Below are 14059 nucleotides of genomic sequence, written 5' to 3' on the forward strand. Positions count from 1 at the left end.
CCACACTGTGGCACTGGGGGTCTGGATCAGTGACATGTACTGATCATGGCTCTGTCCTTTCTTCTCTCCTTAGGTGAGGAGGATCCCCCTACTTTCCCTTCCAAGCTCCTTGCCTCTGGGGTGTCCAAAGGAGAACATGGTTTCCACAGCTACACTGATGAACTCCAAGCAGCTGCCCCTTTGTAAGAGCACGGAAGAACGTAAATGTCGTCACTTTAGCTGCTGTTCTCGCTGGTTCCCCAGCTCCTCTGGTCGTACAGCCTGCTTGGAGCTGAGGAGGGCTCGCACGAGGATATCTGGAATGAAATTCTGGCTAGCACTCAACCCGTTCTGCTCCAGCCTTCTAACAGATACTTAGCGATGTCTCCCATTTCCCAGAAGCATATGGAACCCTGAAAGGCATGTCCATTAGATCTGACCACAGCTGTCTGCGTGAGGTCCTTGCTTGGATTGGAGCCTATTCTGAGGGGTAGAACGGAAACAGGTAAAGAGAAACAGGAAAGCACCCGCACAGCCTGCTCTGGCTTTACTTGAACTCTGCAAACTCTAACTTGGCTACTTAGACTCAAAACAATTTGTCAAGAGGGAAAAGCCCGATTGACACTATTACAGTTACCCATGTCAAGTACCATCGGGACCCGGGCTGTGCTGCAAGTGATGTTTCTGTCCATTTTGACGTGGAACTTACACTGTCCTGAGTGTTAAGAGAACTTTGAGTCCAAGGTCCAGACAATGACTGAACGTCCATCCAGTCACTTTTTGTGAAACAACTCCCTCTATTACTGGGAAACATGGCCAACCAGGACGGAATCCTGTGGGTCCTGTGGAGCAGGCTGACCATCTTGACTGTTGTATGTGAAATGGGTTGATGAGTGTGCAGAAGGTGTCAGAACCTGGGTGTTTTCCCTGCGTTGAAGTAGCCATCACGTGGGAGCCCTAGCCATCTGTTTCGTTTCCCTGGGATACATTTACTGCTCTACCGTAGCTCGGGTGGTGACGGCTGGAAATGGAGGCCTGGTGTCCATTACCCAGCTGGGCAGCAACACTATTGGAATTTGTGGCTGTTGCTGTGTCTTGAGCGTTAGAGAGGTCAGAATCCACTAATACACGACAGGGCACGGGAGACGGTGGCCAGTTAATCTGCTGGTTTTGACAAGTGACAAACCTCCTTTGCAGAAGGCTGAAAGGAGGAGATTTGTTACAAAAGTAAATGCTCTATTTTTTATGAATGAACCTTGTACAGACACTCTGTTCCCAAAGGTAAAGCATCTCTTCATGTCCCACATGTTAATGAGATGTATATGATGATGTGTCTGTCCCCTCTGCGGAAACCCTCGTCCCTCGCCCCGGCGCGCTTGGTGTGTGCATCCTTCTCCACTGTTATCATGGCTGCTGCTGGGTTTTGGCAGCCTGTCTTCTGTCAGGGACTATTCATTTTTCCCATTCCCCCTCCAGCTTGGAGCAGCATTTAAGGGGTTGCCGAGGAAGATCCCAAGGTCGGGTGTGGAGGGCTCAGGGGTTTTCCTTCTAAGCACCTTTTCCGTGGGGGCAGGAGGGACACCTCAGTTCCTGCTGAGAAGAAGAAGCGGTTTGTGTGTCTTTTGGATGAAATCATCCTCATCCCCGCTCTGCACGGGCAGCTGGCAGCTTCTCAGGAGAACGTGCTCCTGTGTTCTCTGGCAGAGAACAGAGCAGCTGCTCTGGGCAAGCGGTGAGCTGGTCTCACCAGGCATCTCAGCAGAGGAGTTTGCACCGTATTATCACTGGAATCCACACTGGGCAGGCAGAGCTCCCACCTCCGCAAGGCTCTCCTGGCCGTGCTCAGTCTTGGCATTCATTCTGTGAGGGAGATTGGTGGGCCTACATTGCTAATGTATGACCGCTCCCTGGGAACATCATCAGAGAGGTTTTTTTTCCTCTTTTTAAATTGAGGCCAAGAAATATTTTATGTCCCCCAAAGAGCCATTAGAAACCACATTTAGGATAGATACTCAGCTTTGCATAGGGACTGTGAGGTCCCTGAGAGTGCCCAGGAGCAGCATGGGGCCTTGGGCTTAGCATTAGCTGGATCCTAGGCCCAGGCAGAGAGCTCACTGCTTGAATTCAGATGAGGAAACTGTAGGGAAGCCATGTGAACCATGTATCTTGCTAGTCTGAAAAGTCAGGGTCAGGCGATGGTTTTTGTTTGTATTTAGCAGTTGGGATGCTTTTATTTTGACATACGGGAGCTTCTGATCAGACGACCCAGATTCTAACATACCAGGCGATGAAACGACAGTAAGGTTGCTTAACCCAGAACGAGCTGATAGTGGGTGGAACAATATCTTTCGTCAGCCCCTTCCCCATACAACCTCATCATTGAGCCAGGAGTGAGAATTGCCTTGCAGGTTAAGGCAAGGCGCCAGCTCCGAACAGAGCTGCAGTCTTTGACTCAGAATTGCCCGTGGAATAGAGAAAGGTTCTGAGGAGGCACAGGCTTTTTGATGCTGTAGGGAAACAAGAGTTCAGGGCTAAGAGTGAACCGTTTGTGGAGAAATAGACCAGGTCCACTGGAAGGGAGGCCAGGGCGCCAGGAAACCAAGGAAGTTGTTGACCTGTGTTTATGGGTGTCCCACAGGTGCTTCTCATGTATGTGACTGGCTCAAAGGTGAATCAGAAACAAAGCTCACCTGCCCTTGAGGTCCCAATTTACCGTGTCATAGTGGTGCATGTTGCTAATTTTCTTGACAACCTCAAGTGGTAGGTCCTCTGACTTTTATGTAAGTAACTAAATAGGGAACTGCTCCCCCCAATGTGTGGGATTGCAGGAGTGCAGGAGCTTTTCAGAAGGAACAGGGAAACTGTTATTCCTGGTGGTGAAATGGCACAAAAGAAAGGAAAATAGCAAGTCCTAGCTACCTCAGCACAAGAGAACATTCTGCCCTTATTGGGAAAGGGTAGGCAACACCAATGTGAAGGTTTCTAGTCTTTTTAAAAGTCCTCCATTGTTGGGGATGGTTGCTGGTAATTGGCAAAGTTTGTGTTTTCTGGGGCATCAGTATACCCAGGCATAAGGAAAACGGTAACATAGCACCTAGAGGAGAGACAGTAGTGCCTGGTGGTGACTGGAGCAAACCAAGGCACCCTTGCCCAGCCTTCAGGGGTAGAGGGCTTTCCAGATGCAGTATTTCCTGGGCTTCTGCTTTTCACAAAAAGCTGAAAGTGTCATTTTGAAGCTGTTGATGTCTAGCATTGGCAAGACAGCTCAGTGAATAAAAGCACCTCTGGAACAAACCTGGACAACGTAAGTTTAGTCCTGGAACCCACAGTGGAAGGAGTGAGGAATCCCTGTCCCAAAAGTTGTGTTCTTTGGCTTCCTCATGCTGGCAGTGGCACTCGCAGATAGCCATGGCATGGCGTCACGTGCATGCGTGCGTAAGAGAGAGCGTGCTTTCGTGTATCTGCAACACCAAAATCACACACAACCGAAAAATAAGCCAAACGTTGCCAATCGAACTTTGGGAACTACTGAGGTGACCCAGGACCAACAGAATGTGTAGCTAGATCTACTTTGCCCAGCGGCTGCCAGTTTGTGACTTCCGCTTTGTAGGATGTGAAATGAAAACCACCCGCAGTAATAGCACGTATGTGGAGCCCTGGGAAGCGCTGTGCTAGCCCTATCTATCCTCCAGAAAAATCATGCTCTCCCGATGATTTTGATTCTTAAAACAGGGTCTCTAGTAGCCCAGGCTAGCCTTGAACTGCTGATACTTCCCTCTCTGATGTGTGCCATGCATAGCCTTAATATGATTCTGAATACGTTTTAAACATCTTGGTTGTGTCTTTTATTAGTGTCTCAAGAGAAAGGGAGGTCAGCTGTTTTTGGTGGTGGTGGTTTTTTGAGACAGGGTTTCTCTGTGTAGCCCTTGGAACTCTTTAGACCAGGCTAGCCTCCAGCTCAGAGATGTGCCTGCCTCTGCCGCTGCCACCACATCCCCTTGTTAATTTCAAAGTCAGATCTCTATCGTCCCATATTAAAAAACAGGCAGCAGTTGCATTTAAAAACCCCCAAGACTTATTTATAGCTTAGTTCTAATTATAGTCGTGGTTTTGTGTGTGGGTGCAATTCTGAGCTCATGCCAAGGTGTTATTAGGAGAATTTATTTGGGGGCTACAGCAGAGGGTCTCCCAGAGTGTCCTCACACTGGGTTTTGCCATCTTCCCGTCTCTGCAGTCTGGGACAGGCTCTTCTGGAGGAATGCTACAGGAGACAAAGAAAAGCTCTCCTACTGTCGAGATCCCAGGTGTCCCCGTGCTGTTTGACCACCCTTGTTATTATCGTCACATTTCCAGACTTTCCCAAGAGGGAAAGCTGGCCAAGGGAGAGCCAGCAGTAAGTGGTTGGGTTCAGTTCCGGTTTTAGAACTTGGGGGCGAAGAAAGGCTGAGATCACCCAACACGATCCTCGGCTTGACCGGCTGCGCCTGAGTTGTTCCAGACGCACGGCTGTGGCTGAGACTCTGGCTCTTCAGCCGAGGGGATTCTGTAACCTCCCTGCTAATCGGATGGTCCTTTGTATGTCTTCCTTGCAGAAATTCAAACCAGCTTTCTTTTGTCTACAGCGCAGAGGAGAAAGAACAGCTGGTCACCTTCCCAGCATAGAAAACCACAGTGAGGTCATCCCCTGGTGGGCTCCCCCACCCCCAGTAGTAAATAATCCCACCCACTTAAGGTCTTTCATAGCTCTTGTGCTCTGGGGGCTTAACGATTTCCACCGTTCTTGGACTCCTCAGCCTCACGTTCAGTTTTGTTATCCGAATGACACCCATGCCTTATTCGCATCGGCGCCGCCTGACAGCCATGTTAGGATTACAGGGAGATTTGTACAGGCCTGCTGCTCTCACTGCATAAAAGTATCATGGCACTTTAAACACGCTCATTCAGAACACCACTCGTTTTCTCGATGGTAGTCCTTGCTGTTGTGGTTGCCCGGCAGGTGAACAGCTGGTGCTCTTTCCTGAGGCATCTAGTGCCTTCCTTTAATCTGAAGACGTTCTTCAGCACCTGTCCTGAGTGGCAGCTACCCCACACCCCAACCTTGGGTTCTATTTTTACCTCTCTCTGGACTTGCCTTTATTTTGTGAGCACTTCACCAGAACCCCTGGCGAGGCGAGGCCAGAGTGCTAAGTGCCAGCTTCCCATTAGCTGTTGGGGACTAATTTCCAAACACCTTTGAATGCCTCAGGGAGGGCCTCTGGAGAACTCTGGCCAATCGTTGTCTTTCCTGCCCCTTGGTTCATTCTTGATACTCACCTGGAATCACAGATCCCTCCAGGGCCTCTCCCTCCTCCAGGGCTGTATCTCTCTCAGTTAAGCAGGCGTAGGGTTTGATACGATCACCAGACAGAAGCAGTCATCCTGACTGGATAGATAGCTAATGTTTGTATCACATGGACTCGGGCAGGAAGGGAAGAAGGAGCAGTTGCCCTGCATGGCTACCACTGGATTATACTCAGAGCAGTCATTTTGAGAGTAGCTTTGCTTTTCGAGATTTGTTATTTTTTTTTTTTTACTGTGGAAGCTCCCATGTTAAGGAGGAAGGCCCGCAGGCACAGCAAGGATTGGTGCCGTTGTTCTGTTTTGTCTCCTTTAAGTTTGTCCTTTCTGGGATTTTTGGCAGAATGGTAAGCACTGACAGCCTGTAGCACTGTGCCATATTTTTACGTTGGAGATCTTGGTGGTATATTGTGGTATATTTGACTGTATAAACTCTGTAAATAGATGATCATAAGTCATGACTGACATTTGTAAGATGTTTTTTTGTACCTTAGAGTTTCTACATCAAATAAAATGTTCTCTTGTAAGCCTGCAATAGCTCCTTATTTTAGAACATCTGTCTTGTTTCCTTCTTAGCTTGCCCTCCTGGCTGCTTGAGGAAGAGTCTGCCTCAGACTGAGAAGGTAAGGAGGGCTCACATGTGCTCCTCAGGGCGACTCCTGGAGCTTATCACTTCTGAAGTGGGTAAAGTGTACCCGGAAGTGACAGGTATCCAGAGAGGGCAATGTCTGATGATAGCAAGGACACAGGCTATGGCCTCTGACCACTACCTAAAAAGGAGATGGTCACAATTTGGGGTCCTGGGAATGTAAACAATTAACAGGGTCCACCTTACTTCTCAGGGTCAGCCCCGGGTAAACATAGACATGAAGTCGTGGGGTTGAGAGACACCGAAAGCTTCCTCAAGAAGTGAAGGGAAATGGGGTCAGCAGGTGGCTTCCTGGAAGGGGTTTGTGTCTGTTGTTACTACACCTGACACAAGAAGGAGCCAGCAACAATCCTCAGCGTGGGTGCCCCGGCCAAAAGCACAAACCACGAATTGGCAGCCCAGGGATGGAGACGCCATCACCTGCCGTTCATGGGTCACAGAGTTCTCAGGTAGTGATCGTAGCGACTGTTCTTTCCTGAGTGTGAATGTTAGGAGTCAGTCTTGTTCTCCTGATCTTTTTGCCTGGACTTCTGCTGTGAGGCCCGGTTAGTCAAATGACCACGCTTACCTCAGGCATTCACAAAAACGGGGGTTTGTGGAGATGAGAGAAAGCTGAATGAATGTGTAAGGAGCGGATGAGGCCCTGAGGTAATGTGTGTTGTTGGAATGAGCACGTCAGGGATGTGGGCCTCAGACCCACAGGAACGGCAAAGCCTCCCCCTGGTTTGTGCGGGGATGCGGACTGCGGAAATGTGATTGGAAGCTTCCTCCGCTGGGAGAGAGAGACTCCTACTGGGACTAGCCAAGCCTTTTTTTAGTCAGCTCTTTATAGTATACCAGCTCCTGCTGGCCTGTACTCCCAGATTAAAACTGCCTCCCAGGTTCAGATGTATGAAAAACACTCTCTGTTTCCCTGAGTGCTCAGCGTACCCGATCCCAGCTTTGTTCTTTCTCTTATTTTTAAAGATCTCCTTATTTAATGTATATTAGTATACTCTAGCTGTCTTCAGACACACCAGAAGAGGGCACCATGTGGTTGCTGGGATTTGAACTCGGGACCTCTAGAAGAGCAGCCATTGCTCTTAGCCACTGAGCCATCTCTCCAGCCTCCCAGCTTTTTCTTTGTGTGTGTCTCTGTTCTTCGCTGCCTATCACCCACGTAGGTTGGTCCCTAAGCTGGGCAGGTCTTAGAAGGATTAGCAGTACTCCAGGATGAGATGGCTCTGTGCCCACTTCCCCACTGTTGCAGCACATGCCAGGAAGTGGCCAGATGCTGGTATCAGGCCAAACTGAGGCCAGGCCAAGAGGAACTGGGAGTCAGGAAGGTAGGGGCATGCCTTGAATGCAGGTGGAGGCAGGTTCTGCCTTTGGATTTTAACTCCTGAGGGTCAAGGCACGGAAATATCTGACTCTAGGTGGCTCGCCCTGTTTGGCTATCTGGAAAACCAAGCAAGGCTGTTTTGAAGTTTGACTGTAAGTCGTTCTGGACATTGAAGCAGACACATAGCGTCTGTGGACATGCGGTCACCAGGGGGCAGGGCAGGTGTGGTAAAGTGAGGTTTTCTTCTAAAGCCTTCCTCAGCCATGGCCTGACCTATAACAAAGCAGAACCTCTTGGATGTCTCAGTGTAGAAGGGCTAGAAATGGCCCTTGGGGGAGATGGGCACTTGATTAGATGAAACTCCTTATTTGAAACCAGTGGTGCTGGGGTAAATACCAAAGTTCTTACATAGCCCTTTGCTATGTAAGGGGGATAGACCATCTGGTTTCCTTCTCTACAACAGACACTTTATAGGTAGGTAGGTTTGTTTGTTTCTTTTCTTTTCTTTTTTTTTTTTTTTGAAGACAGGGTGTGTGTGTGTGTGTGTGTGTGTGTGTGTGTGTGTGTGTGTGTGTGTAAAAGCCCTGGCTGTCCTGGGCTCTCTTTGTAGACCAGGCTGGCCTTGAACTCTGAGACTCCCTGCCTCTGCCTCCTGAATGCTGGAATCAAAGCCACCACCTCTAGCTACTTTCTAGTTTGTGTATCTGTGCTCCTGTCTAGGGCCTTGCCTATGCTGTTTTTCTGTCTGAAATACCCTTTGCTTGCACTCTACCCTTGCGGTGCCTCTGCTACTACTGTCTGTCAATCTAGTCCCAGCACGGATCCTTAGGTGGCCTCACCTCAGCTTGTGTGAGCATAAGATGGGCACTTGTACCTCTGGACTGCTTTTGTGTGCTCTGGGCGGAGGTTCTTCACTTTAACCAGCTTGTGACCCCAGGCCTACTGGGGAAGTCCTCTCCTGTGGGTTCTCAGTGTCAGCGGGAGGTAAAATGTACTGATTCATGGGCCCCTAGAAGGATGAAACACTCGGAGGGTATTACATAGCAAGTGCTCAGAAACGTTTTTCTCTTGTGAGCAGGTCCTAATGCGTAAACGAAGAAAGGTTTCCTTGGGAAGAGAACCATCTTTACAAATTGCAATCTGGTTCCAGCTGGCTCCTAGGATCCCCAGTATTCAGGACCATGTAGGATACCCCTGTTCCCTCCTGAATGGCTGATCCTGTCTCTGGTTTTTCTCTGGGGTAGGGTTCTGTGTGAAGATTGGACAAAGTTCCCTAGAGACATAGGGCTGATATATCACATGGGCTCTATCCGAGTCACCCAGGTGTTGGATAGACTGCTCTGACCAGCACCGTGTCTACTCCTGAATGCTCCCTGCCCACCCAACAGGCTCCGGAATTTACATAGCGTGCAGCCTTGAGGACGAGAGTCAAACCCAGGTGTTTCCGATGTACAACTTTGGCATCGTGTTTCCTCTAACCCAGGGAAGCAGAAAGGACCTACTTGCATAGAATCCTTCCATAGCTACTTTCAGAGTATTGCTTTGACGTGAACAGTAAGACCGAGACTTCACGCTTCTTGCAGGCAATGTATTCCCCAGGTGGGAATGACATCATACTGTGTTGTTACATCATCAGGCTGCACCATGATTCTCAAATGCTGCAAACAAGGGTAGGGAGTATCGGTGTGGGTGCAGGGTGTAGCCACAGGCAAAAGGTTTGGTGTCTCTTTTAGAAATTCCATTTTTAGGGTTGTGTGTGTGTGTGTGTGTGTGTGTGTGTGTGTGTGTGTGTGTGTGTGTGTGTGTGTTGTAGTTCAGATTGCCTTCAAAATTGATGTATAGCTCAGGAGGTCTTGAACTCCTGTTCCTCCGCATGCTGGAGTACAGATGTGAGCCAGCACATGTGCTTGTGGGCCTCATTTTAGGGATTTATATTGGCCCTAAATAGCCAGAAATGTGGGTCAATGTTTATTCTGCAAAGGTTCTCATCACCAAACATGATCACGGTGGTGAGACACGAGGAACCAAGTCACAGCTGGAATTCAGTATGAACGGGCACATTCACAGAACAGGCTGACGAGTCACGATGCAGGGGAATAGCCTGGTTGGATTGGTTGGATGGAAGTCATAGCTCTCAGTAGAACAGTGTTTGCCTGTTAAACACGGGCCTTGTTTTTTTTTTTTTTTTTTTTTTTTTAAAGATTTACTTATTTAATGTATATGAGTACACTGTCGCTGTCTTCAAACACACCAGAAGAGGGCATCAGATCCCATTACAGATGGTTGTGAGCCACCATGTGGTTGCTGGGAATTGAACTCAGGACCTCTGGAAGAGCAGTCAGTGCTCCTAACCACTGAGCCATCTCTCCAGCCCCGGGCCTTGGTTTTTATCCCAGGTACAGACAAGCACTAAAGGATCCATGTCCAGGAAAATACCGGCAAGTATGGTAAATAAAACATGCACACACTAACACCTCTGGTGGTTGTGGCAGGTCTTTGTACATAGTCCTGGCTATCGTGGAACTTGCCGTGTCGGCCAGAGTGGCCTTGAATTCATAGAGATCCTCCTGCCTCTGCCTCCCAAGTGCTGGGATTAAAGGCATGGGTCACTATGCCCAGCTTTTCTGCCAGTTTCTAAAGACTAGAGAATCCAACATATTCCCTGCTTATTTCCTGCCCCACTCCAGTGGGAACCAAGTCCCATCCTCCCACCCCCAGCTCCCTGTCCATCCCCAGGTCCTAGCCTAGCACGAGGGGAAGCTATATATGAACTAAATTCTTGTGAGAGCCAGGTCTGCTGGCACAGGACTGTAATCCCTATACTCGGGAGTCTAAAAGGTAGGAAAATTCTGAGTCTTGAAATTACGAGTCCTTAAAAACCTTCAAGGACTGCCTGAGTAACTTAATGAGACCTTGCCTCAAAGGAAAGGCAAGAGCACTTTGCACATCTGAAAACTGATCCCTGAACTCAGTCCCCAGCACTGTAAACTCTCGTGGGATACTCTTACAAGGTCTTGTTATTCTTACCCGTGGCACTTGCAGATGTGTTTCACTTTCTGGCTATCCTGACCCATGAAACAGGAAATAAGGGCTTTGCCTTTAGTAGTAATAAAAGGCACATCTCCTCTCATCCTATATAGGAAGCAGACCACTGCGTCCACACTTAGATTAGCAGTGTCATGCCTCCAAACCACATACTGCTGTCAGAGCATTTCTATGGACAAGGTCTGACATCTCAACCTGACCATGAAGCCCCCTCTGCCTGTTGTCTCAAGGCCTGTCCACTCTGGGGCCTTCCAGTCATGTAGCCTGTGCTCTCGGGCTTCCCCCAAGCCATGTCAGGGCTCAGTCCAGTACAGAAGGCCATCCTCTGCCTTCACGAGCACCTCCTCTTCACTGTCTTTTGCCACATCCTATTCCCTATCTGCCTGTTAAGGGTGTGTCTCGCTTATCAGTTTCATGAGGTCATAAAGGGAATCAGCTTTGGTGACAGTTGCCACAGTTCTCTAGAGCCTGGTCTAGTGCAGGATGTGTACTAGACATTCAAATGAAAACAATTACCTTTTTAGATAGATTTTTTTAAAAAGATTCATTTATTTATATGAATACACTGTAGCTGTTTTCAGACACACCAGAAGAGGGCATCAGATCCTTTTACAGATGATTGTGAGCCACCATGTGGTTGCTGGGAATTGAACTCAGGACCTCTGGAAGATCACTCGATGCTCTTAACCGCTGAACCATCTCTCCAGCCTGAGATAGATCTTCTAGCTGAGCCTGGCTTCCAATTCTCTCTTGTGTTAAGTTGAACCCAGTGGGAAGAAAACGTTGACAGAGCTGTATGGGTAGATCACCAAGTGTGGAAGCATGAGCTGAGAAATCTGCTGTGGCTTCAGTAGCTAAGTGGTGACCCTTTAGCTAATAGGAGCTTGTGCCTGTGTGCAAGCAAGTAACTGAGATCGGAGAGGACATCAGATCTCCTAGAACTTGAATTACATGCAGGTGGTTATAATACACAGTGTGTGTGTGTGTGTGTGTGTGTGTGTGTGTGTGTGCGCACACGTGCGTGTGAATTAGTGCTCAACCAGGGGTCACTAGGAACTCTCAGAGCACTGATCTTGTGTCTTAACTAGCAGGGAAGCCATGAGTTATCTTAGCACCTTGGTTGCACAAGTTCCTCCTCTATATGCAGGTGTCCCATTGCCATCTCCATAAATGACTTCCGTAAATGGTTTCATCCAGGCTTTAGACTCTAAATCTTGACAAGTGGAATCCCACAGAGACTTACACGTACTGGGCTGGCTGCTGAGAATGTTAGATTCTATCAAGCACCTAAAACAGCATGGGTCAGGTGATATGTAGAAGCAACCAGTGAGTTTTGTTTTGTTTTGTTTTGTTTTGTTTTTTTCTCAGCCCCAGGGTTTACACTTTCATGACAGCCCAGAAACTACCGTTTCGTCTACAGCATTAATTATCCTGATTTTATGAAGTTCCGAGAATGTATTCATTCCAAAAATAGCTTTATTTCGACTCGGTATGTTTATTTCTGTGTGTGACCCAGGCTACTGATGGCCCTACTCTTATTGTGCTCCACACTTACCTATAAACCATCAATCACTGACAAGCTGCTGGGCCCACACCATCTTCATTTTCACCTTCAGACAGGAAAAGGGTTAGTTGGACAAGGCCTGACCTGCCCAAGATTAAACCTAGCAGCGGGGGTGGAGGCTTCAAGCACAGGCTTGGGTCCTTGCTCTCCAGGGCAAGTTCTGTCACTTCGGCATGAGTTTTTTCCTTCTCCAGTCCGGCTATAATCACGATCCAGAGCCACCACCAGAGAGAGCTGGCGGTGGGCTGTGTACCCTTTCTGTGCTCTAGTGACCTCTCCAATTGAGTCCTCTTTGGTGTCCCCCTCCCAGTCCCTTCTTGGTCTACCCGGTCTCTCCGGCCAGGCGTGGGACACGAGGGTACTGAGCCTTGGCTGCAAGTCTCCAAGAGTCTAGGTCAGTCCTCCGCCAGCAGCCAGGCCCATCCTGAGGGGGGTCCCCGGGCCCGCCTCCCGCCCACGTGGCCCGCCCGGCCTCCAAGGCTCCGGCCCCGCCCCGCCCCGGGGAGTCGTCCCCGCAGTCACCGCTGCGGCCCAGCAGGGCCGAGTCAGCGGGCGAGGTAAGAGCCGCAGGAACATCGCGTCGCCTGATCGTCCTTTTACCCGCTGCCCCTACCAGAGAAGAGTCCCCATGGCCACTCTGTGGCGCGTTGGATAGACAGTGCCACTGCCTGCTTCTGCCCGCGTCCGCTCCTGCCGGGGACCCCAACTTCGGTCCTCCGATAGCTCCTGGGAGAAAGTTCCTGGAGCCACTTCCGGGAGGGAGGCGCCACCTGTCTGGGGCGCGCCCTGACGCTGGACTTGTCCAGGTCAGTGTCTTTGGTCACTTGGCCGGGACGCGGGTACCACCACCGTCAGCCAGGATCCTTACTCCGGAGACCGCGTCTTTTAAACTGCGCAGCGGACAGTCTTGAGATGGGAGGCGCCCGCCCAGAGCTGAAGGTGATCCGGAACGCCTTGTAGCCAGAAGCTAGTGGGCATTTTCTGAGGGTAGAAAAGACTGGAGCCGGGTTTGAATCCCGGTTCCCTTGGGCTTTGCGTGGTGAAGGGCGGCCCTGGCGCCAGTAGTGTCTTATCCTGGCTGGAAGGGTGCGGGAACAGAGCAGCTTGTTCCTAGAGGACTTGGCTTGCTCCGTTTATTGCTTGAACCAGGCTTGCTTCCAGAATCCAGCAAGGATGTGAATAGAAGTTGTCCGGAATGCACCGGTGGAAACTGGAAGCCTTTCTGGCATTACACAGGTGTATACCTTGTTCCCTAGAGGAAGAGGATTTTGCTGTGGTTGTCTTGGGTGTTTCATAGTTACACTGCACGTCTGTGCTGCCATAGCTTCATCTCTGAGAGAGGGGTGACACTAGCACAAAGCTTTAACGGTTTCATAGGGTTATCTGACCACCACACTGATCTGCTCCAGGTGAATTCTCTCTCTGTGCTGCCTTCTTGTTATGACTGGCATCAGTGTCATAGTGGGCTCACGTCTTCAGCTGCCCGATGAGGTGACATGCAAGTCCATGCCTCTTCCTCTTTTGCTTGGGCTCTGACCTTACCTATCCAGCACCATGATGCTCTGTTCAGATTAGAAAACTTGCCTTTGTAAGAACGTCTCCTGTAGCTAACCAGCTTGCACAAAGTGTATCTGAGAATGTGGGATTAGACCTAACCTTTGTCAAGGATATATATTGCTGGGAAAGGGGGTCTTGGATGTACTGAAGACTACGGTGTTTGCCTTTGGGGTTCAGAATGGATGAGGTTTCTCTGGAATTCCTCTTAGCATTGGGGCCATAGTCAGCTGACATCAGTGTCTAAGCGTTGAGTCTTCTTCTGAGGCCATTACACAGGTCTGAGGAGTCTGCTCTTGTCTGGTTCTCAACGGTCCTATCACCTAGAGCAGAATGAAGGTATCCTGCATCGTTTGGTGTCCTTCTGGACTGCACCTGTTTAGTTTCTTTCTGGAACTTTGAAAACAGGAGTGCTGACTAGGGTTCTGGAATCCTCTCGAAAATGACGCATACTCACTGCAAGGAGCCTGTGTGCCACAGAAGTGGATTCTGAATCGCCTGTGAGTCATAACAGGTCCTCACGGCTCTCCAGGACACTCTCACACTTTGGGGGAGTGGAGGTGGGACATGTATGCTGTTTTCTCTGTGTGCTTGGAGCATACATGTCATA

General features: G+C 49.5%; 2 protein-coding genes and 1 long non-coding RNA gene across 7 annotated transcripts in view; 2 read left to right on the plus strand and 1 right to left on the minus strand.

The window, feature by feature from the left end:
• Il17rd (interleukin 17 receptor D) overlaps positions 1-14059 on the plus strand; it is a 254656-nt gene that overhangs the window by 60833 nt on the left and 179764 nt on the right. For 2 of the 3 annotated variants that reach the window (NM_001191937.2, NM_001411766.1), the window contains exon 13: positions 74-5847. In NM_001191937.2, the coding sequence (NP_001178866.1) occupies positions 74-186 (113 nt within the window). In that variant the 3' untranslated portion in view covers positions 187-5847. Of the gene's footprint in view, positions 1-73; positions 5940-14059 lie in introns of those variants that run through there. The other variant, XM_063275628.1, reaches the window with a different exon arrangement.
• Positions 10861-12654, minus strand: LOC102548056 (uncharacterized). The gene is made up of 3 exons (XR_360309.5): positions 12509-12654; positions 11887-11941; positions 10861-11123 (listed from the first exon to the last, which is right to left on the minus strand). It is a non-coding gene; the product is annotated as an uncharacterized LOC102548056 (long non-coding RNA).
• Positions 12307-14059, plus strand: part of Arhgef3 (Rho guanine nucleotide exchange factor 3) — a 280324-nt gene continuing 278571 nt past the window's right edge. Inside the window, exon 1 of one of the 3 annotated variants that reach the window (XM_017600023.3) lies at positions 12307-12452. The gene's annotated coding sequence lies outside the window, so the exon portion shown is untranslated. Of the gene's footprint in view, positions 12453-12563; positions 12835-14059 lie in introns of those variants that run through there. The other 2 variants (XM_006252575.5, XM_006252574.5) reach the window with 2 other exon arrangements.

This window comes from Rattus norvegicus, chromosome 16 (genome assembly GCF_036323735.1).
Source record: "Rattus norvegicus strain BN/NHsdMcwi chromosome 16, GRCr8, whole genome shotgun sequence".
Lineage (NCBI taxonomy): Eukaryota > Metazoa > Chordata > Mammalia > Rodentia > Muridae > Rattus > Rattus norvegicus.